At 38.2% G+C, this 25648-nt stretch overlaps 1 protein-coding gene across 1 annotated transcript; it reads right to left on the bottom strand.

The window, feature by feature from the left end:
* Positions 1–4854: 4854 nt before the first annotated feature.
* On the bottom strand, positions 4855–24946 carry LOC146367085 (protein Niban 1-like). Its single transcript, XM_084912933.1, has 14 exons — positions 24774–24946; positions 22248–22378; positions 21959–22096; positions 21739–21856; positions 20473–20634; positions 15881–15996; positions 15380–15484; positions 14454–14616; positions 14116–14297; positions 11973–12119; positions 11756–11866; positions 11111–11218; positions 10903–11014; positions 4855–8412 (listed from the first exon to the last, which is right to left on the bottom strand). The coding sequence occupies exons 1-14, from the start codon at positions 24904–24906 to the stop codon at positions 7148–7150; spliced, it is 2991 nt and encodes a 996-aa protein (XP_084769059.1). The 5' UTR covers positions 24907–24946; the 3' UTR covers positions 4855–7147.
* Positions 24947–25648: the final 702 nt, after the last annotated feature.

Raw genomic sequence — 25648 nt, 5'->3', positions numbered from 1 at the left:
GAAGCACGTACAAACTCCAAAACACATAAAAACTCAAAACACGTACAAAAGACAACAGAAGTGCTCCGGGATGCTAGGGGCAGTGTTGAACTTTTGTTACCTAGTGGCTACACAAGCCAGCAAGTACCAACAACCGGATTTGGTGTGTGGTAATAACAGGTAAATGAACTTTTTTTTTTTTATTTGACTATATATGAATGCTTGTGTATAAATACACAAACAATACACATATGCTTTCAATTGTGTAATTTAAGTGATCTAGGTAGCTCTGGTTTGGAAGTTCAGAGCTACCTAGATCACTTATGCTAGAAATGCTAGAAATGTGTTTTGGAGTTTGTATGCAGTGTTGCCAACTCCTCAGTAAGGAAAATCGTTATTGGTTGTCCTAAAAGTCGCTAGAAGTCGCTAAATGACGTCATCGCCTAATTTGCATAATTGGTCATGCTAATCTAATTGTAACCTATGTTGTTGGAGAGAGAAATAACATCGTGGAAGAGACATAAAGTGAGTAAAAAACGTCCTAAATGCATTTAGAGTTTATTTAGAACTACAAATTAAATTTCTTTTAGCAATTATTGTTTTTTTTAATGTCACAATTCCAACCCTGCTCCTTTACCTGGGCTTGGACCGGCAAAAGTGACCCGAAATAGGCACTCTGGTGGAGTTACTTTGTGTGTGTGTGTGTTTTATAAGTAGTTTTAAACCTTGTGATCCACAAAACAGCATAAGGGTAAAAGAGTAAAAGAAGAACTGACTGCTTTACAGCACCCGCTGCTTGTTGAGAGTAAAAGCGATACCCGCTTTCACGTCTTTTTTTAGCGACTTTTTTTTCTAAAAAAAAAAGTCGCTGAAAACTCGCTAAATATATCAAAACTCGCTAAATATAGCGACAAAGTCGCTAAGTTGGCAACACTGTTTGTATGTGCTTTTTGGAGTTTGTACGTGTTTTGTCTCTAGGGGCCACCGCATATATTTATATATAAACATATATAAATAAAACCACTTTTTTTTTTTTTACATTAGTAATTCCTTTTGTGCATAATTTTATATTATTGTTAATAATAAATTAATTAAAGCAACAAAACAACCTGAAGAGCCGGTTCGGAGCCGAAAGAGCCGGCTCTTTTTAGAGAACCGGCTCTTTCGGTTCGGCTCACTAAAAAGAGCCGGAAATCCCATCACTAGTTGTTAGAATTTATTTAATATTACTTTCTAGACCAGGATCCTTTTCTACGCAGCTGACGGCTGGTAACTGTGCAGGGGCGGATCTAGCAAAGTTTAGCCAGGGGGGCCAATAGGGCATGAACAGGGAAAAGGGGGGCACAAAGACATACTTTTCTTTCTTATTCTCATTTAAAATATCTAGCTTTTAATAAATAATTATCTGAATCTTACACCCAAAGTTTTAATCTGATGTAAAATGTATAGAAGTCCATTACTGTATATAGTAACTATTAAGTCTAATATACCCTAGTAAGCTAGTACTTTTTCCTTTGGGAAGGTACCATCTGTGCAGTCTGAAATTCTTTTGAAGAAAGATGTTGAATCTATTTAATTATTCTTGAAAAATAATTGATTTCTGTGCATTTTTTTCACCCTGCATCAAATTAAAGTTGATTACGTCGATTAAGCATCATGAGGTGGGGGGTGGGTCCCTATTTTATTTTTTTTTGCTGGGAGTTTGCAACCCTATTAGTTAGGTTTTTTACTCTTTAAAATACCAGAATAGGGAGGATGGAGTAGGTTTAAGTTTATTAGATTGATTAGTATTGCTGAACTATGAAATATTTTGGGTGCAGTGTACTTTTTTGCATACAGGTATAACAGAATAGCTTTAGTGTTTGTTTGTTTTTAAACTTGAGTATGAACTTGTACAAAATGCAGCAAGATATTAAAAAAACAGTTTTATTTATTAAAAAACACTATATCGGATTCATATCGGTATCGGCCAATATCCAAATTTATGATATCGGTATCGGACATAAAAAAAGTGGTATCTTGCCCAAGGATATTTGGCACACAAACTTGAGGAGCCAGGGATCGAACCACCAACCTTCCAGTCAGCAGCTGACCTGCTCTACTACTGCTCCTTAGCTACAGCCAACCCAATACTTCTGAAAGTACTTTTATTGCACCATGTTCATTCACTCATGAGCTGCTCTAACATGAATCAAATGGCTGAATTGCTGCCTTATTATGCAGTCAAGTTCTTTAAAGTCTAGCTAAAGACCTACTAAGTTTGTTCAGGTGTGTCACAGCAAGGACACATTTAAAAGTTTCAGGACATTGGCCCTCAAGGACTGGAGTTTGACATCCACGATCTACACTAAACCTGTCATATTTAGTTTAAATCTATTTTCACAGTTACAGGAAAATCAATTCTGCATCTATCTATAATTATCAGATATTAACTTGTTTTTGTAAAACACTTTTAAACAAGAATAACAAAGAAATGTTGTAAATGACAATGCAATGAAATAATAAATCGAGGTCAGGTAGCATTTTTTTTTAAATGTTTTTAATGGAATGATTTTTATGAAATAGGTCTAGAGAGGAACATTTTTATCCTTTATAAATTAAAAAAAAATGGCAGGTCCAACACTGGAGCCTTTTTCAGAGGTGAGGACAGGTTTACCCTAAGCACATCGTGGAGTGCCCACTCCGGGTCAGGGACGAGTTCCTGCCCCAAGTGGAGGAGTTTAAGTATCTCGGGGTCTTGTTCACGAGTGATGGGAGATTGACAGACAGATTGGTGCTGCGGCTGCAGTGATGCGGACGGCTGTACCGGTCCATTGTGGTGAAGAGACAGCTGAGTGTAAAAGCAAAGCTTTCAATTTGCCGGTCGATCTACGTCCCTATACTCACGAGCTGTGGGTAGTGACCGGCAGAAATTAGCTTCCTCCCCAGGGTGGCTGGTGTTAGATTTGTATTGTTGGATTGTCATTTATGCCTAGAAATATATATTTATATATGCTTAGAAGTATATAATCATTTGTAGATTGAAAGAATGTCTCATCCTAGGAGGTCTGTAACAACTCTGTGTAGCATGAAGAGGGGAGTGCGTTCACTCTTCTTCAGAGTGTTCTGGCATAGATCACACACCTCCTAGGAGAGGTCGTATCTTCTCTTGCTGATGATATATGGTATGGTAGATACGCTAGATACCTATATGAAACGTCATATGTTAATGAACCTATGCATATTCATGTAACCACAATAAAAGGAGTGCTATGGGGAACCTGGCTGTGAGTCTGATGGAGGTCAAGTGGGTGGAACGACACTTGGCTCCAGGCAGGTCTCCTTCATGAGTAACACAAAGAACTTTGCCTACTTGTGTCTTGCTTTTTGCTGTGTAGTAAATTGTCTTGAATGTTCCAGCAAATAGGTTTATGCTACAAACCTATCAGCTGGCTTCTCCCTTAGAAACAGGTTGAGAGGTTCAGCCATCCGGGAGGGGCTGAACCAGGAGGGGAGAGTAGAGCCAATGCTCCTCCACATCAAAAGGAGCCAGTTGAGGTGGTTCAGGCATCTGACAATGATGCCTCCATGGGCATCTCCTGGGTGAGGTGTTCTGGGCATGTAACCACCAGGAGGAGGCCCCGGGCAGACCCAGGACACGATGGAGAGATTATATCTTGGTGTTCCCCTGGACAAGCTGGAGGAGGTGGCTGGGGAGAGGGAGGTCTGGGCATCTCTGCTTAGACTGCTGCCCCCCCAACCCGGCTCCAGATAAGCGGAAGAAGATGGATGGATGGACTTAATTAGCAAGATAAATTATAACAAGTTGTACAAGCAATCTTCCAGTAACAGTCATGTTCAGCATCCCAATATGTAAGCGTGAAAATACACAAACTCTTTCCCTGTTTTGTCAACAGGAATGTCTGTTTGGGGCAGTGTGACTTTCCAGTGGCTAGACTTTGTAAACCTACAGGAATATTCTAAAGTACCGAATGGTTTAGGCCCACAATATATTTCTGATATGTTATAAGCCTATTACTGTTAGTGTCAAAGTACTTTGAGGCGACTGTTGTTGGTGCTATATATTTTTGAAATATAGTGCTCCTTTTTACACTTATATTTCAGAAAAATAAAATGAATACATACATACATTTAATTAGTTATTTTTAAAATATAATTTAAAACTTAATTACCTTGCACAACGTTTCTGATTAAGTTAATTTTATTTTGTGTTAAACAAAAGTGTTTCATAAAAACAAATGTTGGTTGTCACATTGGTTGTAACTACAACATTAGAGGACACTGTGGGATATGGTTCATATCACACACTGGAACTGACAATCTGTTCATTGTCAGTTCTGTTCATGCAGTGGTTAGTTTGTGGAAAAAGCACAAGACTTTGAGGGCAGGAGGTATTTGGTAATTTTCACAGATCAGAGCAGGGCCAGTCTAGGTTCTTTAGGAGTTTTAGGAGTGCTCAGCTCCCACTCAGTTCCCGAGCACTTAGGTCTTCAGGTCAGAGGTTGCTTTTGGTCTCGTGTAATAGGTTCAAAACGCGGGGATGGGGCTTTTCAGGCAGTTGCACCAAGATTGTGGAATTCTTGTCCATTGTCTTTACGCTGCACAGACTCCACTGACTCTTTTAAAAAGCAGCTGAAGATTTCTATACAGACAAGCTTTTAATTAATTTGTTGTCTTATTTTTTCTATTTATTGTGTTTTATTATTATTTTATTCTTATTTCTGATTTTATTTATCTATGAAAAGTGCTATATAAATAAATTTTACTTACTTACTTACATATAATCTAGTGCATACAATGCCTTGCAATTAATATAAAAGGAATATGCCACTAGTAGTCAACTCTGTTCACATTTGCAAACCTCATTTTAGCTGGTTACATACTATGTTACTACTTCTTAAATAGTTGGCTGACCTATTGCTGTCTAAGAATGGTTCAGAATGAATAATCACAGTTTTTATTACAATACACCAGTTTTAGGGTGAAGACCTTTGTTATCAAGGCTTTCGGTTTTTCAGCTGTATTTTTGCATCTTTGAGAATTACAAAGCAGCTGCTTTGTTTAATGGCTACAGTTAGTAATGTTTTCCTGTGGCATTGTGTGGCGCTTCATGGCTGAATGAGTCTTTTGCTGAACACTAGGGTATTTGTAATCCTCCACCATCTCCAAACAAACAAAACAATTATGTATCATCTGATCGTATTACTAAAATACTGCAGGAAGAATGGTAAATGGACTGGTTCTTATATAGCACTTTTCTACTCTTCTGAGCACTCAAAGCGCTTTACACAACTTGTGCATTCACCCATTCACACCAGCACATTTTTCTAAGTGCTTTCTAAGTAACTAACTCACACACACACTCTCATACTCCGATGGATGCATCGGAGAGAAATTTGGGGTTAGTATCTTGCCCAAGGATATTTGGCATGCAGACTAGGGGAAGCCAGGACTCGAACCACCAACCTTCCGATCAGTAGATGACCTGCTCTACCGCCTGAGCTACAGAAAAATTCATAAGAGATGCTGAATTAGATTAAGCTGCAAAAACCAATCTACCAGCATAAAATATAAGCTTTTTATTCAGAGTAGTCCAAGGATGTCACTTAACAATAGTGGTTATCTAAGTTTTCTTAAATGCTGGCCTTTATACATCTATTTCCTGCACAAGAATATGTGAAATACAACTTAAATTAAATAATTAATTAATTATTTAAACAGACTTTAAGTTATAATTCAAATTTAGATCAACAAGACATTTATTGTTTGCATTTTTATGATAAAAACAATAAAAATATGTATGCCTTTTGCATTCAATGTGATTAAAAGATGAAATGTACAATGCATCTGTTCAAATGTTCATCAGGAAGAAAAGAATTGATTGACTTATTCATTATGTCTCAGATTTAGGGTCTTCCACACATGACTTGGCCAATGTCTGGATTGCTCTATAAAGTATAAACAGTCTACTGGCAGTAGGCTGGGAAGGCAAAGTCATCTTAAAGTTAAAATAGTGTGTTTAAAATTTACTAGTTAAAGCAAATATGACTTTAAATCAAAACTTCAATCTTCATCTTAATCAATCTTGTTTTTTACAGTTCCTGGAGTGGCATGCAGGTAAGCCAACACTTAGAGAAAAGAGGCACAACTGTCACACTTGGAATATCAAACTATTCATGAACCAAACTTTGCATTTCATTTGAAATTTCGTGTTTCAAATGTGTGTCACCTTGTGTGGTGACACACGAAATTCAAGGTGCTTGAAGACCAGTGTGAAGTTTCTGTAGTCTGTTTTGTGGTTTGCATGCCATCTTGCTAGCATTGGTGGGAGTTGGTCTACTGTGTTTTCTCGAATCTAAGGCCATCGCAGCTGTCCACCAGGAGATTATAGAGCTCTCCATGCTTCAGTCTACTGACAAGCTTTATAGAGATGCAGATTTCCTTTCCAGCAGGGCTTTCCACCTTCTCATAGTGCCAAAACTATTACCAAATGGTTTGCCGGTCATTTTATCATTGTGCTTGATTGACCATCCAATTTGTCTGACCGGAATCTCGTACACCAGGGGTGGACAATTAATTTTCCCAAGGGGTACATGAGAAACTGGCAATACTGTGGACAGCTGTTTCAACATACTGAATGGAATTGCAACTTAACATTAATTTGATTTCTTTACCCTAACACATGTACATAAAATTAAAAAGACAACTGCTTGGATCACATGGTGTACAAATTTTCCATATAAAACTGAATATTCATCCTGGTACACCCCAGGAGTGGTTACATGCCTGCCACAACAGCTTTAGAAAGGTCTCAGAAAGATCTCAGTGCATTAGTTGGAGCTTATTGGTTAAAGAGGACCAAATCAAATGAATTATTAAAGCGACTTTTTAAAAAAAAAAAAAAAATCACAAGTTTAACATCTTTATTTGGATGATTCAATGCAATTGTTATAGAAAATATATAATCAAAAAAAGCAACAAAAGAGTTACAATAGAATGACAAACTATTCCATTTTTCAGTTTACTGTTGTATGAAAACATGGCACATTAATTAAATCAGCACAAATTTCTGTCTGGAATAATTAGAAAATGTAAGGCTTATTGAAGTGACTTTTATCTGGTTGGGAATCATTGGCCTGGACCTGCTCTTGCTGTTTTAATGCTTGTTTCAGAGATTGTTGCTACTGTCAGCAACAGGGGAGACTGTTGTTTCTATCTCAATAATCTCAACCACAAGTTCTCTGATGCAAGCCACACTGTCCGAAGGTAGCTCATTAGCACTCTCCACTGGTTTATCCTCTTCTTTTTTTTCTTCTGTAGAATATCCTTTCTCTGTGACTGCTTCATCTTCATCCTTTTTATTTTCAATCCTGAGTTCACTGCTTGGCACTTCTTCCTCCATCATCTCTTTATTCTTTTTCTGCTCTGTGTTTAAGGCAGTGGTGGTCTCCACTGGTGATCCAGATGAGCTGTCATCAGCAGGCTCACCTCCTGTTTGGATCTCCATCTGCCCCTCACCTGTTTCTTCCTCTGTTACCTCTTCTTTCTCTCTCTGTTCTTCCCGTGCTTGAATTGTCTCACGCCCCTCAATTTCTGCTTCATCTTTGTGTTTCTCCTCTTTTACTCTCTCCACCTCCCAATTGTCTTTAAGTTCTCCTGTCAAATAGACTGCTCTGTCAGTGGTCTGCTGTCCCATCATTGGCATAACAGAAGGTTCTGAGGAACTGCAAGCAATTGCCTCACTTAGTGATCCGAGGCTGATTTTTACTGGACTATCTGCATCAGGTGGGTGTGATGGTAAGGCAGGCTGGATGGAAGAATCCTCTTCTGATGGCTGATTTAAGACTGAAAGGTCAGGCATAGCAGGTTCACTTTGAACTTGGATCTCTGTTGTCTGAGGTGAGACCAGAGGGGACGACTCCAGAGAGTCTGGGATGGTTGGTCCTTGTTCAGCAGATAACTTGGGTGCATTGACTTCATATGTAACATTTGCGTCTGTGTCTGATCTGTTTGCTATTGTTGGTTCTGTTGCTGTAGAAGATGCATCAGCTGTGATCTGAACTGCTATGGTTTCCTTCAGGAACAGGTCCTCTTTGCTGCCAGTTTCACCCAACTGTTGTGTCACGATAATGACTGGAGAAAGAAGCACTGTGCTCTGGTCAGAGACATGTGTCTGGTCACATTCACTATCAGTGTTACCTTCTGTCTTGCTCTGGGGGCAAACATCAACTGTCTGACTTTTTTCTTCCACTGCAGAAATAGTTTCTTGATCATCAGTGGGCATGGCTGAGGAGGACTGTCGGGCATGAACGGATGGGCTGTCTGGTGCAGAGTTTGGAGGCGTCTGTCCCAGCAAACTGTACTGACTAATTGCAAGATCTGAAGTGTCCAACAGGAGATTGTTGCTCTTCTTACTAGCTGCATCCTGGACAGCTGATAATGAGGAAGAGACAAAATCATAATTTATGTTTGGACCAAACAGGAATGTTCCAGTTCATATTCAGTATTTGTCACAGGTTTCATTATAGGACAGAGCACTTCATTCTGTCAGCTGCCTAATGGATGTCCAGGTTTTCAGAACCCATTTTTTTACACGGGAATTTTCTACACGGAGTAGAAAATTCATTATTGTCAGGCTGTCCTAAAAACACCTTGAAAAGCCTTCAGTCAATCTAATATTGAGTACTGACAGGGACTACAAAGAAAGAGCATATTTTTCTCATCCTGGATTATGTTCAATGCCTCCCTGTTAAATTCAGAATTGAATTTAAAAACCTTTTTATCACGTAAAAGGTCTTGAATAACTGGCCCCATCTTATCTTAAAAACCTCATAGTATCGTATCACACCAACAGAGCACTTTGTTCTCAGACTGCTGGCTTAATTGTGATTCCTAGGGTGTTTAAAAGTAGAATGGGAGGGAGAGCCTTCTTTTGGGCCCCTCTTCTATGGAACCAGCTTCCAGTTTGGATTGGAGAGACAGACACCCTCTTGTAAAGATCGGGCTTAGGTCTAAGCTGCGGGAGGGGGCTTCCCTTGATGCACTGGGGAGAGTGTTTATTCTTCACTAACCTTTTTCTCTCACTATGTCTTTATACAGGTTTCTGCATTCAAATATTAGTCATAATTAATCTCTGGCTCTCTTCCTGTCTTCCTCCCCACACCCCCACCCGGTCGCAGCAAATGGCTGCTCCTCAATGAGTTTGATTCTGCTGTTTTTCCTTCCCACTGTCACCAAAGCACTTGCTCATAGGGGGGGTAATATGATTTTTGTTGGGATTCTCTGTATTATTAAGTCTTTACATTACTTTACTTTACTTTACTTTACTATACAATATAAAGCACCTTGAGGCAACTGTTGTTGTGATTCAGTGCTATATAAATAAAATTGAACTAAATTGAATGGAATTAGATTGTAAGATATATATAAACAATAATAAATACAGAGAAAAAACCAACAGTCATATGACCCCCTATGAGCGAGCACTTGGGTAACAGTGGGAAGGAAAACTCCCTTTAAACAGGAAGAAACCTCCGGCAGAACCAGGCTCAGGGAAGGGTGGCCATCTGCCAACTGGTTGGGGCGAGAGAAGGAGGACAGGATAAAAGACGTGCTGTGAAGAGAGCCAGATATTAATAACAAGTATGATTCAATACAGAGAGGTCTATTAACACATAGTGAGTGAAGAAGAAATACTCAGTGCATCATGGGAATCCCCCAGCAGCCTGCATCTACTGCAGCATAACTAAGGGAGGATTCAGGGTCACCTGATTACTGTCTAACTATACGCTTTAGAAAAAGGAAAGTGTGGCAGGCGTGGTTGTTGCGCAGCTGGAGGAGAAGTCAACGCACTGGAGCTGCATCGGGTCATCACACCACCCTGCTTAAATACTACTGGGTCCTGAGTGTGGTTCTTGTTGTTGTTGGTATGTTGAGCTGGCTGTGGTGTGAATAGCAATGTGTGAGAGTTAATAAAGGATGCTTAAGAGCATAAAAATGTCACCAGGTCTGCCGTGGTTTGTTACAGAAGGTTTTAAGCCTAATCATACAAGTACGATGTACTACTTTTTTACTATTTTTAAATCCTCTAGGAACCACAAGTAAGTTTGCAGTGCAAGAGCGAAGTACTCTAAAAGGGTGATATGGTCATTAAGATAAGATGGGGCCTTGTATGTGAGGAGCAGGATTTCAAATTTAATTCTGGATTTAACAGGGAGCCAATGAAGCGAAGCCAATATCGGAGAAATCTGCTTTCTCTTTCTAGTCCCTGTCAGGACTCTTGCTGCAGCATTTTGGATCGACTGAAGGCTTTTCAGGGAGTTTTTAGGACATCCTCATAATAATGAATTACAGTAGTCCAACCTAGAAGTAATAAATGCATGAACTAGTTTTTCAGCATCACTCTGAGACAGGATATTTCTACTTGTGGAGATATTGAGCAAATGGAAGAAAGCAGTCCTACATATTTGTTTAACATGTGCATTGAAGGACATATCCTGGTCAACAATGACTCCAAGGTTCCTCACAGTGTTACTGGAGGCCAAGGTAAAGCCATCCAGAGCAAGAATCTGGTTAGATACCATATTTCTAAGGTTTTCTGGGCTGTGTACAATAACCTCAGTTTCAATTTAGAAGCAGAAAATGAGTGTTCTCTGTGCCTGATGAATGGGCTTGGATGCACTGTCATCCAAGAATAGGTTGAAGATGCTTCATGACAGGGTAAAAGTGACCAAATCCTTACAATTTATAGATTCACAATGATGCTTCTCTCTGAGGTAAAACCATGTAAATAAAACGAGTCCAGGATTTTCGTTTAATTTGTAACCTGTCTCCTTGTAGCCTAGGAGAGAATACCAGAAAAAAGAAGAAACAAGAAACTATACCAATGCACGAACAAAGATCAATATCAAGATCAATATTTACCTGTCTCTATCTGCTTGCTGAGAATGGTTTTCAGAACATCATCGTAAATGTTATGAACCAGGATAAAACTGCTGTAGTCAGCGAAAATGTACTGCTCAAACTGTTGCAGCTCCTGGACACAGAAAACCAGACAGTCCATGCTTTGTAGAATATAAAATATCAATAACACACAATAGAGTCAGAGTGAAGTAGCAGCAGGTTGACCTACAGTTTTCCACTTGCTGTCCATCTTCCTGGTGAGAGTAGGCAGAGTGATCTCCAGCAGGGCTTCCTCGTACAGCCTCCTCTGGACTACCCTGCTGTCATAGTCCAGCTGCTACTCACACACACAAGCAAGATTTTTTGTAATACTCACTTTTGAGCAAAGATTGTATTGTATTTGTGGGGCACACTAGAAAACAGGAACAAGTTACTTATCACTGTGACAGGTTAGTTTACTTTGCTGTCTGAATCTGCAATTGAACTTGTAGTGTGTCAATTTGCAACTGACCCGCATAAAAACACAAGTTGCCAGTGACACAAATACTTTTTCTTTGTAGATTTCAAATAGTCTCTCAGGGCTTTCCAGGTTTAACAAGCTGCGCACTACACCCGCTACAAAGACATGTTTTTAGGGTTTGGGACCAGAGTCCAGGGTTCCCACTAGAATGCACGCATCATTTTGTTTCAGCGTGTAACATTTTAATGGTGTATCTAAGCATATTTATTCCTTATTTTATGAAAATCACATATCTTTCATTTATTTGGATTTCTAAAATACACGGTCTATACAGTTCCTTCAGAAATCTTCTGATCACACATGATAGATTTTTTATTAAATAAAAATTTAATTAAAAATAATTAACTTTTTTACCTTCAGCACTCTTTCTGTAGCCCTGTTCAATTTAACAGGAACCTGAGTGGGCTGCAGTCTGGCTGATGACTGGAGGAACTGTTCCAAGGTGTAGACAGCACTGTCCAGCAACTGTAACACACACACACAGCAAACACTAAAAAACAGCTCACGTCAATCTTTTCTACTTTTAGGCTCCTTGAGAGGCCATGTCTATACTGAAGATTGTGCTTCATACCAGCTCCATCTCCAGACTTGCATAGTGAACCAGTCTATGAATGCTGCTCAATCCAAATCGCTCTTTTAAGGCTTCTAGTTTCTCTGTCAGGTTCTCCACCTGCTTGTAGCACTGATCTAGACGCATTGATCGTAGACTGGACAAGGCCTAAAAGAAATAGAGCAAATGCTTTCTGTCAGCACTTTTGAAAATTTGGGCAAGCAAAAACTTCAAACATCTTCAACTTCAAACATCTTGTGTTTCTTGATTTCAAATGAGACCCTCTTCAAGATGGCACAAAAGCGGCACAAGGGGTGCCTTCCAAAAGTCTAACCTTAATGAAAATGTCCCAGCTGTGTTGAAACTACAATATGAGGAAGATGGAGTACAAAATGCCACACTGTGTTCTGTTTTATGGAGATTATGTAAACGAGAACAGCCTGTGAAAAATATCCCTTCATTACAAAGGCTGGCACTTTAAAGAAGAAGGAACATTTATGGCCAGATTTACTAACATCTTGCATGAAATCTAATGCAAAAAAACCAAAACAAACAAACCATAAAATCATGTCTTATGCCCGTTGTGGTTGTGATAGTTGCTACTAGGGCTGCCACGATTAGTTGACTAGTCACGATTACGTCGACTATCAAAATCGTCGACGACTGATTTAATAGTCGACGCATCGTTTGAAGCTTTGTAAGATCCTGAAAGACACAGGAATAAGTAGTAGGATTTAAGAGTGTAATAACGGACTGAAACAGAAGATGGCAGCACTGCATCTACACGGATGCCAGCTGCCGTTAAACCCCGAAGAAGAAGTAGCTCTGTCCCAGAATTCACAGCGCGGCTCAGCGCAGTTGTCAACAATGGCGGCAGCTAGTTAGTTTTAATATTACTCTTATTATTCTTTCTGGGTCACAAAATAAACGTTTAACATATTTTCAGGCGAGAATGTAGCTGTGTAAACCCCAAATATCTGCTCAGTTTATCAAGACACCACAGATTTTCAAAAGCGCTCCGACGTTTTCGGAGACGTCTGTTACCCACTAGCTCGATAGCTAGCCGGGGGCGAGGCTCACTAGAGCCCGTGAGAACACCGGACTCCCAGCAAATCGTTTTCAAACCCACCGCCGTCTTTCGCTACTCAGGTTAAACATACATAAGTCACTTAGATAACTTAAAAATGTTATTGTTTGGCTTTTTTTAGTATTTTATTTGTTCCTGAGTAAATCGGTTTGGCTGAGATTAAAGTTATAGTTTTTACACAGCTGAATAAACGTCAAGCAGACAGCTGATTATCAGAAATGTGAGATGCTCGAGAATATACTCCGGTGTCCTGTTATATTTTAGATAGCAAGGAATTTATTAAACTTCACCGAAGCAATCTGCAAATTTCATTAAAATTCAATAAACTATCATCTTGTCTTTATTTTTAGTTAGCACATACCTTAAACACTTAAAGCTGTAAGCTAATGATAGTTATATAAGAGCAGATGCTGCTGGTGCAATAAGCTGTACGTTTTACGTCTAATGGATGCATGATCTGATTAGTCGACTAATCGCAAAAATAATCGGTGACTAGTCGACTATCAAAATAATCGTTTGTGGCAGCCCTAGTTGCTACTAGGAGAGTTTACTTTTAGAAGGGGTGATGTTATCAGAATGAATTCGTAATCTGCACTTTGCATGGATGGCTCAAAGTTGCTATTGCTCTTGTTACTGCTAAAACCTCAAACTCTTCACTCAGTCTTCACATTGAGTGTTTAGAGGCTCCTGGTGATATTCAGCTCTGAGCTTAACAAACTGTTGGTAAAAATTGTAAATATATCAAGAGGTTTGGAATGAAATGGAAAATGCAGCTACTGTACAAATAACATTTACATGATCTGCTCCACTTATGTCGACTGTGTTCATAATTGTCAGATAGTCCATTGTAGTAAATTATGGGAGTGTTTTCATCTCCGTTTTCATAAAGGATGGTGCACTGTATCCTATGCTAAAGGAAACGATAAAGGCAGCATTCAAACTTCTTTCTTCAGTATTTGGAGAATTGGAACAGCTCTTATTTTGGCTGCCACACAAATACTTTAGGGTAATGTCTCTCAGTTAGGAACCTTCCTAAGTAAAATGGACTACTGGAACTCACCCAAAGTCCTCTCTCACCTTCTTTGTCTCCTCTGTCCCTTCGTTTTTGTGTAAAAAGGCCGAATCCATCTGTGTTTTCAGTGTGCGCTGCATCCCAAGAATACCTCCGCTTATGTTCTCGGTAAGTGCTTCAAGGATGGAGGACATGTAGGGTGCTACAGACTCACTGCACACTTTCTCTGCCTCTTCACATACACATGCTGAAACAGATACAGATTCACAAAATGTGCACAAAAGCTGAACCATGGCTGGATGCTCAGTTTGTAGCTTAATATGGATTTAGCTGAGTTTAGCCATTAAAAACAGTCACTCATTTTCTAGGCATTTTCAGATGAGATTAGTCAAACAATGTGTACCTCTGACTTTTTGCTCCAGGAACAAGTGAGAGGACATTATCTGGTCCAGATTGGATCTGATGAGTGCCTGATTGTCTGATGCTGTCTCACGGCACTCCTTCTTCAGAGCCTCCAGACCTGCAGTCAGCTTTTCCAGCACCAACGTGTGGGTTGCTTGCACTGTCTATACATACGAACAAATTAATATACTGTGCAACAGAGAGATTAAAAACTGATGCTAAAACTGCCACACACAATTTGTTGGAACACGGGGTAAAAGATAATAGTGTTGTAGTTCAAAGATACTTGCTGTCAGATAATTCCCTTAATTCTGATAAGTTAGGTAACATTCTGAGAAGATCAGATTGGTATGGTATCAGATTATATCATTTCGAAAGAAAGAAAAAGTCTTGAAGTTCACTTTAAAAAATGCTATTTTTTGGCCACGTGGGGGCAGCATAACAAGGAACTTTTGCTTAAGATCCCCAGTTGATTACAATAGGGACTTTTGTAATACAAGGTTTATATTTAAATATGCCAATGACACATTACATTATCTTTAGACAGCTATCTAAATATTTGTTTACATTTTTGAACATTGTTCTAATTTGCATAAATGGCCATGGAGAAAAAGTGTAGTAAAAGAAATACCCCTATGTATTGCTAAATATAAATATATTGTTAAACAAACCTTGCAAAGCAGCTCATTACCTCATATGTTCACAAGCTGCTCAGAACTGCTTGATTAGATGATAATTCCTGTGAATGTTGCTTAATGCTTTGATCATTTTTTACCGTACCATTCAGTAGTGTTAGTTAGAATATTGCTAAATGTTACACATACATGCTAAACGAGTGACATAGTACTAAAACAATCCTGAACAGGAACATTTCATAAATAGATAGACTCAGAATTTGCAGAGACTTGGTGTCATATTTTTACTTACTGCGAGCCATTGCCGTATCTTTTCAGTCTTCTTGCCTTTTATCCTGGACTGAAGCTGACTGTGTAACCATGGCAACACTTCCTCCATCACCTGGGAGGCTAGCACCTACATACACAAGCACACTGTTTATGGCTTTGTTTTTACAACACTTTGCATTTAATCATAAATTATTGCTAATCTCTGTCTTTTTTCCACAGTTTGTCTTTTCTGCTGTCTCCCTTCCCTACACTCTAACTGGTTGCAGCACAAGGAAGTTTTCCCTCCTTGTGCCTGGTTCAGGGAGTTTTTCCTTCCAACTGTCACCAAATGCTTGCTCGTAGTGGGACATCTGATTGTTGGAGTTTTCTAATTCTTGCATGTTATTGTAGGGTCTTTATATTAAAAAAAAAAGTGCCATGAGATAACTATTAATGTGATTTAGCACTATAAAAATAAATTGAACTAAAGTGAAATGAAGAACACAGACAGGCTTAAAGTTTTAATGTGTGTGTGTGTACAAACTTGTTCCTCAGTGCCCAGCAGCATTTCCCAGGATTCATAGCATCCTTTCTCTTGTCGGTAGAGTCGGAGGGCTCGTGCATATGCTTGATTCTCATATGATGAATTACACCACGGGTCTGCAGGAAGTAGGGATTTTGTTATTATTCTGAAAGAATCTGGTGGCATGCTCATCCTGTCCCTTTATTTTTGAAAGTTGAAATCAGTATCCCATTCTTATTACAACACCCGTGGCTTAAAATGATCTACAAGTGTGGTAAGTATTAAAATACTTAATTCTTAGTATTTTGTCATTAGTCATTTTAGTTTGGTAGAAATTGTGCTGATCCTGTATCCTCGGTGGATCCCTGACATCAATATTCCATTCTCATTACAACACATCTGACCATTTTCACATCTCTAATTTTTTTTTCTTTTTTTCTTTTTTTTCTTTTGCTAATTCACTAAAAAACATGTCTTGTAGTGTAGTTTCCCTTGAGCTGTTTCAGATTTCTTTTTTTCTGCAGAAGTTTAAGGAACAGAAAGTCATGAATCATATCCTGCTAAAAATTAAAAATAAATAAATTTAAAAAAAACAGCATGCGGCCATTTCCTATTTGACTTTTGGTCAGCCTCAAAGCGATTCTGATAAACCATCAGATATTTCAGGAGAGGAAGAGGCATTTTACACACGGGATGCTGCTGACATCGACTGAAGATATAGTTTTGACTAGATAGCATAGATTTTACTTAAAAACATATAGACAACATCTTATCTCAAAGTATAGTCTTCACATACTTTATACAATATACATTCTCTGTTGATTGATCTGCTAATTATATTGACAGTATTCACTAAATGTGTCTCTAGGGATTCGCTTAGATTAGCTCATAGCAGACTCTCTAGCAGCATGGTCTTTTCACCTGTTCCTCCTGCACTTTCCTGCTCATTGTGTCAGATGTTTACTTACTCCTTGGCCTACTTTAGTAACAATGATACTTGTAATTAAATGCCTATTTGCAGCTCTGGAGGCCAGGATCACTGAATTGGAGACCCCGTTTAGCACCCTGTTTGAAAACCCTGACTGTCTGAGTCTGAGTGGTGTCCAAAAACTCTTCCACTCCAACTTGTTAATTAACCAAACACCCAGACAGAGTTTTAATTAATTTGAAAGCCTGGTTCTTAGCCTTAGCTGGAAATAGCAAAAACAAGTTTTATTTGTTGTTATCTGTCATCCACCTGGGCCTTACTAAGAGTTTCTGAACGATTTCTCAGACTTTTTATCTAAATTATGTGCTCAGCTCAGATAAAATAATTGTTGTGGGTGATTTTAACATCCATGTAGATACTAAAAATTACAGCGTCAATTGGCTTCTTTTAAAATATAAAACAACCCACCCACCACTTTAATGACATTCTAGATCTTGTTCTGACATATGGCATAGAAACTGAACATTTAACAGTTTGTTCCGAAAACCCTGTCTGGCTCTTTTCCACAGCTTGTCTTTGTCCTGTCTTCCCCTCTACACCCCCAGCCAGCCACCGCTCTCCGACTCTGGTTCCGCTGGAGGTTTCTTTCTGTTCCAAGAGTTTTTTCTTCCCACTGTTGCTGAAGCACTTGCTCATTAGGGATCGTATGATTCTTGTTGGGTTTTTCTGTTGTGATTTGGAACTATATAGATTGAATTGAATTGAATTGAATTGAATTGAATTGAATATGATGCATGTTTTTTTTATACTCCTCAACCCACTGAGTGATTTTTTGCACCTATTGTTGTGATTTGTTTAAATTGAAATCAAATTAAATCTAATTGAATTGAAGACAGAGGTCAGCATAAAAGCAAAGCCATCAATCCTACGCTCCAGCCTTCACCTATGGTCACGAGCTCTGGGTAGTGACTGAAAGAATGAGGTTAAATATACAAGTGGCAGAAATGAGTTTTCTTCAATGAGTGGAAGACCCGACCAGGGACTTGAAGTAGAGCCACTGCTCGTCCACATCAGAAAGAGCCATTTGAGGTGGTTCGAGCATCTGACTAGAATGCCTCCCGGACACCTCCTAGGTGAGGTATTCCGGAAATGTCCTCCCGCAAGGAGGTAGACCCAAGGACTCGCTCAGTTGGTTTGGATGGATGGATGGATGGATGGATAGAAATAGTTCTGTGGTAAGTAGACAGTTTCAAATGATAGGTAGTCCCATCACTACCTATCACCCCTGAATTTGCCCTGACTAACATACCAAGTCTGCATCTGTGTCATTGCTAAATTCACAAAACAGTGTGCATTTTTTTCTCACTGCAGCTACTGAGAGGTTTCCTAATTTTAGAAAAGACTATGTAAAACCTAGTTTGTATGCACAAACACTAAAAATAATAGCTATCCAAACAATCTCCAATAATGATTGCAAAATTTCTTTTTTAAAGTCCAATATTTAGACATCTGTAAATACCCTCCACATGATACTTTTAAACTCTCTTAATTTAATTTGCAAACCTGGCCAAAAAAATTCTCCACTCCTCTAAAAGCCTTATCCTAGCTACCATGATGTGAAGGGCAGGGTAAAAACTAGACAGGCTATTGTTTAATATTGTTACCATACCAATTTAAATTAAGTCTTCTAATTCTGCCAAGATGAGTGGTCAAATATCCAACCAGAATTTGCCAGAAGCCTGTCAACAACTACCTGTTCAAGTTGTGTTTTATTTATAAGGATATGAGTGCCTATATGTCTGTTTCAGCCTGTATGATCCTGTGTGGATTAGAGAAAATGCAAATTCGTAACTCAAATGAAAAAAAATAATTAAAACCCCCTAAATTAACAAGATATCCATGCCCATTCATGGCATTCATGAGTTTATGTAAACATCTGACCACAACTGGCAGATTGCAATAATCTAAAATGAACATTATGTGTTATATATCATACAAGTGTACAGTGGGGGCAGAAGTACTTCAGGTAGGCTAGCTTTTTTTTTTGAAGGGACACCAGAACATCATCAAATGTTTAAAAAAGTCAAAGACTTAAAATTCCAAGGAAGTGTTTAAATGAAGAGATATGGTTATTGGAAGAAGAGGTTGATATATCACTTTGAGATGAATAAAATCAACATCACTGTAAGTGCTGTGGCTTTACACATCTAAAGTGAAATAGTCAGTGGTGGCCATCTGTGTGCTATTTCCTGCTGAGGATATCTTTGTGCAGATATGATGTGCTGTGTTTTTGCAACCTTATTGCTTAAAGTGAAGGGGTTTGTTTTTTGGTTTGTAGCCTAGCTAACCACACAGGAAGTCAGCAGCATTAATATTTATATCTGTCACCCGGGCAACTGTCACAACATGAATGACAAACTAAAGACGAGCCAACCAGAAGCAGGACTCTGCTACAACAATTTGAAATATTTTACACTCACATCTGATATTAGACAACTGTAAAAAGTATTTGGATTTAATCAACAGCATGTAGCACTGCACACCATGACAAAATATTGAAAATCCTTTTGAGCTCTTAGCTCAAAAATATTAGCAAGGACTACCAGCTTAGGAGAGAGTTAGAAAAATTCAGAGCTACTGAGTAAGAAATGGACCCAAACTTGTTGTTGACCTTGTAGTAGTTAGAATAATGCATACTTTGTAAAACTGTTTTCATTTGATATGAAAACACATGAACAAATGCAGTCTTGTAATGAACAATAACATGGATAGACTCAGACACAGATTTGCTCTGGTGAGAAATATGAATACTACAATGTTGTTAACATCTCTGATGAATAAATATGGAAGTCAGATATCTGAAAACACAGACCTACACATGCCTAGTGCAGTACTATTTGATATGATACTCCTTCAGGCCTTTGAGATGTCACAAACTATGTCATAATATGAGACAGTTAAACTTTGTAAAAAATCAATATTTTTTTATGAAAAATATATTTTAATACATCTGCTGATGTTCTCCAGAAAACCAGCAGAAACATCTTATCGTTTACTCTTAAGCATCTTTAAAATCTTTCTCCCCACTGCAAGAAAATGTTCACCTTGGGATCTCTATTAAGAGCTAAGTTTTTGTATATAACTTTCATCTTTACCAAGATTTAGTATTACATTTATTGAAGTACTCTTGTAAAATGTTGTCATCTTCTTTTTATTTGACTATTAAAGGTTGGCAGGAAAAACCACTACTGTGGCCAAAAAAAGGTTAAACAATACTCAGTTGTTCAAATGCTGCGAACCCTTTAAGATTTTCTATATTTCTGGATAATTCTGAACTAGGACATCTTCAGAAATTAGAAGTCATGCACATAGAGAAATTGCACTTGGTAATACCAACATATAAAGACCTTTTAAAGACCTTTGGGGAGAAAAAGTGGGGTAACTGATGGGTCTGGTCATTTTTAAAAAAAAAAATTGGATATTTCAAATGATTTGAAAGCGAGCGATTCATCTTTTAAAATTATCTACACGTGTGATGGCTTTGACTGCTTAGGGAACTTCTTAGCTTGCAGTGATTGTGCAAGCAGGCATTTGACATTGTTTTGTCTTTATTTTGTGTTATTACCCTGCACATCTGAAGCAAGGCTAAGTGGGCCACGGCAAAAGCATACATATGAGTGTTTACCAAGGTTGCGATGTCTAATACAGGTCTTCAGGCCAGACAGGAAGTGATCTCGCTCCTCCTCTTGTTGAAACAGGAAGCAGGTGTGGCCTGTGTAAGCCAAGTGGAGATGCACAGCAAATGCATCTGGATTAACGACTGCAGAAGAAGAGTCCTCCTTTACTCCTGGAAACACAAATACAACAAAATTACTGATGTGGGTTTGACTGTATTCTCTATTAATTTGTGTCCAACAAAGAAGCTTTTGTTTATGTTACACTCATAGCCTCTGACTGTTTAGTAAATTATCTATCATGTAATTAAGTGACTAAAATCGAATCTATCAAATACTGGACATCTTCATAGATACTGGTGACCTTTTTTACTTAATAATGATGAATCATGGTATTTGATTTGACAGATTGCTATGAAATCAAATTGCAACCCAGCCTGAACATGACCCAGCCTGAACATGTGAATTTGAGGTTCATTAGAGATTCTGTTGAGCTTGATCATCTTTAGCAACTTTCCACATTTTCTTCTATTCTGATCAAATTGTCCTGTTATGTGAGAGGAGTAGTACACACTCTTGTATAAAATCTTGTGTTTGACACTTAAACGGGTCAACACAATCTGATTTTTCAGACACCTCATTATTGTAAATTTCATTTACAATATTATAACCCTTTTTTTATTTAAATGTTCTTAAAAAAACACACAAAAAAAACAAGGACATTTACAAGTGGTTTCGAACAGTTGATAGATAGCGTGTATCACTGTATAATCTTACTTTCCTCGACTGCACTGGCGGATCCTTTATGAAAGGAAAGAAGAAAATGCTATACCATAAGTCAATGTGGCACAGTGTTAGACATTCACAAACATAAGCGGTCAGCATCACTGATTGGTAATCATCCTAATGGCTGCTGTGTTTTCCGCCTTTTATCACAGCTTGCTAAAATTCAAATATGTTTTGAACGGTCAGGAATTTGTTAAATCCAGCGGAAAACCTTGAAGGTTACACTTCTTTATTAAAACCTGCTTGTTATCAAGTTGTTGCCTTGTGTGACGTGTTCTACATATATAAATAATTATCTGTACTAAAATGATTAAGTTTGTAGTGTTACTCAGTTTGCTGTACTCATACCCTCATCATGGAGCATTTCCCTACTGACAGTCGTTTCATTTTCATTAACTGACTTCAGAGATGCTGAGTTAAAGCAGATCATATCTTCACTGGGAAGACAAACTATGAGTAGTATCAGTCATGCTGTTGCACATCTAAAATACCATTCAGTATTCCGGCACAGGTTTTCTCAAGGTGAGCTCTTGATTCGTCATCTTTGGTGAACACAATTGCCCCCGTCAGCTGGAGGACCATCTTAGCCACACATCCACGGTTGAAAGTCTAAAAATTGGAATCACAGATAGCAATGTTCATCACAGGATGCAAATCATTTAGACTGCAAATTTCACGTGCTGTGTGTGAGCCTATTAATCTGTGTGTTACCTCCATGCTGTCATGTATCTCTGCTTTGTAGTCTCTTCGCAGAATTATGTATCTCTCTCTGCATTTCTTTAGCTGCTCATCCCAGTTGGAGAACTTAATGCTCCCTTCATACAGCACCTCCTCAGGAGCATACTGAGGCTGTACAGTGCACAAACACACACACACACACACACAATCACACACTGGTTAAACTTTAACATAATTAGAAATTTAGACCAATTTTCCAGCTCCATCAACATGCATAAATATATATGTAGTCGAATTGAGTTTGAAAAGATTTAACTCTTACCCTCCGTGTAAGCAATAACCCCCTCCCCTCTCTCTTAGGCTCCACCTCCTGGTGTAAGTGTCCAAGGTAGGCTACAGAGTACTGTTGACGGTAAAAGTCACTGAAGCTCTGGAATGTACCATCAACCAGTCCTGGATGCATACAGAAACACAGCTTGTTGTTGGGATTATTATTGTGTTTGATGTTACTCAAACTTGTTTAGAACAATTTTTTTCATAATGACACATATTTACATGTGTATTATTTTACAAAAGTAATCAGCATAGTTTTCCTCTCTCTGTGCATTGTTACACAGATATTAAAAACTCTATGATATTAAAAACTAATTTCAAAACGAGTGTTTGAACTTATACATAATACATACCCTTCACTGAAGGAAACCATTGCAAGTGCAGAGTAACTGGGAATGGTAAATTTAGTTTTAAGGATGGAAATGTACATATTAAAGCTGCACTTGTCAATATTTTTATACTGACAAATGTTTAAATTGCTAGGCCAATGCCTTTCATAGCCTGCTTCAGATATGGGCTACATAACTTAGCTAGCTTGTTCAGCATGTTAAAGTCTGTCTGACATTCAGGCAGGGACCAAATGTAAGTGTTATTTTAAATTTCATTAAGAGTTAGTGAGACACCACACTGTTATATACATATTGTTGAAAATAATCCTGATGTTAATGAGCTGAGCACAAGATACATGTGGAATTATAATGTTGTGCATGCTCGTTTATTAATATAACTACGTGAGTTAAAGGGTCACAGGTGAGAATGTCATTGTAGTTAGATAGCACTTAAAGGCATAGAACACAGCACTGCATGAATGGCTGTAAATGGTTACAAGGCGATTCACCATTTAAATCCGGCCCAGCAAGTCTCTCATTGTGACTTATATGGGAAAGCAGTGTGACCACTAAGACATCAGGCTGACATAACTCCAATATCGCTGTCAGCTCACTGTTTTGATAGTCATCCCTAACCTTTTTTTAATGTTTTGAGCAAAAAACTTACAACTGTGCAGGATTTTCAGCACTAAACATGAGCCAAACCCCCTATAGGAAAAACAAAGTCCTAATTTTTATAAGGTAAGAATTTGTCAATGCTAAGTTTTTTGGAGTTGTAAGGTAAGGTATAGAAATTGCCCTAGCACTGGACTCCAGGGAGATTTTTTTTAAATTTAATGCAGTTAACAAAACACTTAAAGCTGCACAATAATATTCAATATTTGGTATTTACTGTTATATACACATAGATTATCTATATATATATATATATATATATGTATTCATATATATATGTATTCATATATATATATATATACCAATGGCCGTATTGGTCCATGGTCCACTTGGTATAGTAAATCCGTTGGGCATCTTTCTTGGCCTTCAGACAATAATTCTGATGGCAAAAGAACCAAACGGGACAGGCGGCGGGAAAAAAAAAAAAACAGTAATAAATGGTAAGTAAAAAGTAATCTTGGAGAGGTAAAACAAGACAGGCATATTTGAAGAAATAATGTACATGTCTGACAAGGGTGAGAGGATATATCAACTACCTCACACATATACAAAGGAACTCAGCCAAATATAAACAATACCACAGTGTGCAGGTGTGAAATAATTTGTCATGTGGCCGAATTTAATAAAAGTCCTGCTTGTGTACGCTGGTGTGTAAGTGGCTTTTGACTGTGGTTCCGGATTTTTAATCTGGTGTCTTCAGTGTAGATTGATCATAATCATTTGTTTACAGTATGAGACCACTATCTAGCCTGACTTTCATCTTACATACTGACACACATAGATAGACAGAGATCTGACAACCCATAATAATATAATAGTTGGAAATAGCTGTAATTACATTTGAGTTTGCAAGGGAGATTAGTGACAGGATGTGACTGTGCTGATAACATGTATAGGAATGTACACATGGAGAAATAAGCAAAAACATTCACAGAGCACATCAGTTTTGTTACTTTTTTCTATTAAAGTTAAAATATTCATTAAAATAGATATAATTTAATTAGACTTTAAAGCATAATTTCCTTTGCTTGGTTACTGTCACACTCTTAGCTTGGTGGTCAAGGCTGGTACCCAGCCCAAAATAACCGCAATTTCCCCAGTCAACCCATTATTCCGGGGACCCTTGTAACACACCGCACCCCTAACCAGGTTTCCTGTCAGCCTTTTGCTAAAAGTTAGCAACTAGAAGACTAATAAAAATATATTTATGCTGTCTAAAAGCAATCGAACCAAAGTAGCAGTTTGGTTTATTTTTAAATTTACTACTACATTGATACCGCTATATCATTCACTGCTACTTTTGCAACAAAGGCTGCAATAACCACATCTATCACTTTTATTACTGCTACTACTTTGACTACTACAAAGCCAAAGTAGCTGCTATCATTGTGCCCATACATTTATAGGTTCTGTTTCACTTTTACTCTCTCCCTTCTATTTCTTAGGATTAGAAAACTGACATTCAAGTTTTTCTGAGCTGCTCTGAAAAAGAAAAGTGATTTCTTAGTTACCTTTGATGTAGCTGATTTTGGCCTCATCCAGCAAGCCAGAGGAAGATGCTCCCATGATGTCTACTTTCTTTCTTTTGAAGGTTGTTAAGAACAGGTGACTGGGGTTATTTAAGGATCTGCGCACAACACACATAGGAAACACATGTCAACTGAATGAGCTGCTCTGATGTGTCAAGAGGCTTTTGCTCAACTCATTTCCTCTGTGCTCTGTGAGTCAGTGTGTAGTGAGGTGGGGCGGGGCCAGCAAAATGTGAGGTGGAATCTGTCACTGCGGCCCCTACCAACTTTAACGTTGTACCCAAGTGTCACAGCCATCCTTGCAAGGCCATCTGCTGGTATGCACAAGAGTGAAAGTACATGTTTAACATAATACCCTTACCTAACAACATAAGTATTTTTTTATGTGATGCATTTATTGAACAAGTTAGAAAAGATAACAAGCATTTAGTCCCTCATCTTTGGGTTATCTGTGGCAGTTCACGGAGAGATCGTTATTAATCAGTCTATGTTCCTGCCCCCACCTCTGAGCTAGAACTGTGGGTAGTGACCAAAAGAACAAGACGGCAAATGAAAAAATGAACTTATTTAAGTAACAATTATTTGAACCTTTCTCAACTCTGCTGAATCTATAAAACTTTGAAGTCAACCTTATATACTAAGATGAAAAAAAGTACCTTTGTAGCAACCAATGAAAGTCTAGACCCTAACCTTCTACATTTCAAAATATACAGTTGCCAGGTAATAGCAAATTTAACTAAATCTCTTAAAGATTATATTTTGTATTGTGTTTATTTAAAGTTCAATTTGGCTTTATTCTTGGACAGTGAAGGAGTAGCTTTTAAAAAATAAACTTCTTCATCTTTTACCGGGCTTTG

Source organism: Perissodus microlepis, chromosome 18 (assembly GCF_051167445.1).
Source record: "Perissodus microlepis isolate ML-2025 ecotype Zambia chromosome 18, ASM5116744v1, whole genome shotgun sequence".
NCBI lineage: Eukaryota > Metazoa > Chordata > Actinopteri > Cichliformes > Cichlidae > Perissodus > Perissodus microlepis.
Note: the sequence above shows the minus strand (reverse complement) of the source record. Positions and strands in the feature narration are given on the sequence as shown.

Bases quoted from the DNA above. Each gene is read 5' to 3' on its own strand.
- LOC146367085 (XM_084912933.1), bottom strand. From the start codon at position 24,906: ATGTGTGTTGTGCGCAGATCCTTAAATAACCCCAGTCACCTGTTCTTA. The intron at 11,867-11,972 runs GTATGAAGCACA...TGTGTGTTACAG, and splicing joins CAAGTCTGGAGATGGAGCTG to TTGCTGGACAGTGCTGTCTA. The intron at 11,219-11,755 runs GTAAAAAAGTTA...GTGTGTGAGTAG, and splicing joins CTACAGAAAGAGTGCTGAAG to CAGCTGGACTATGACAGCAG.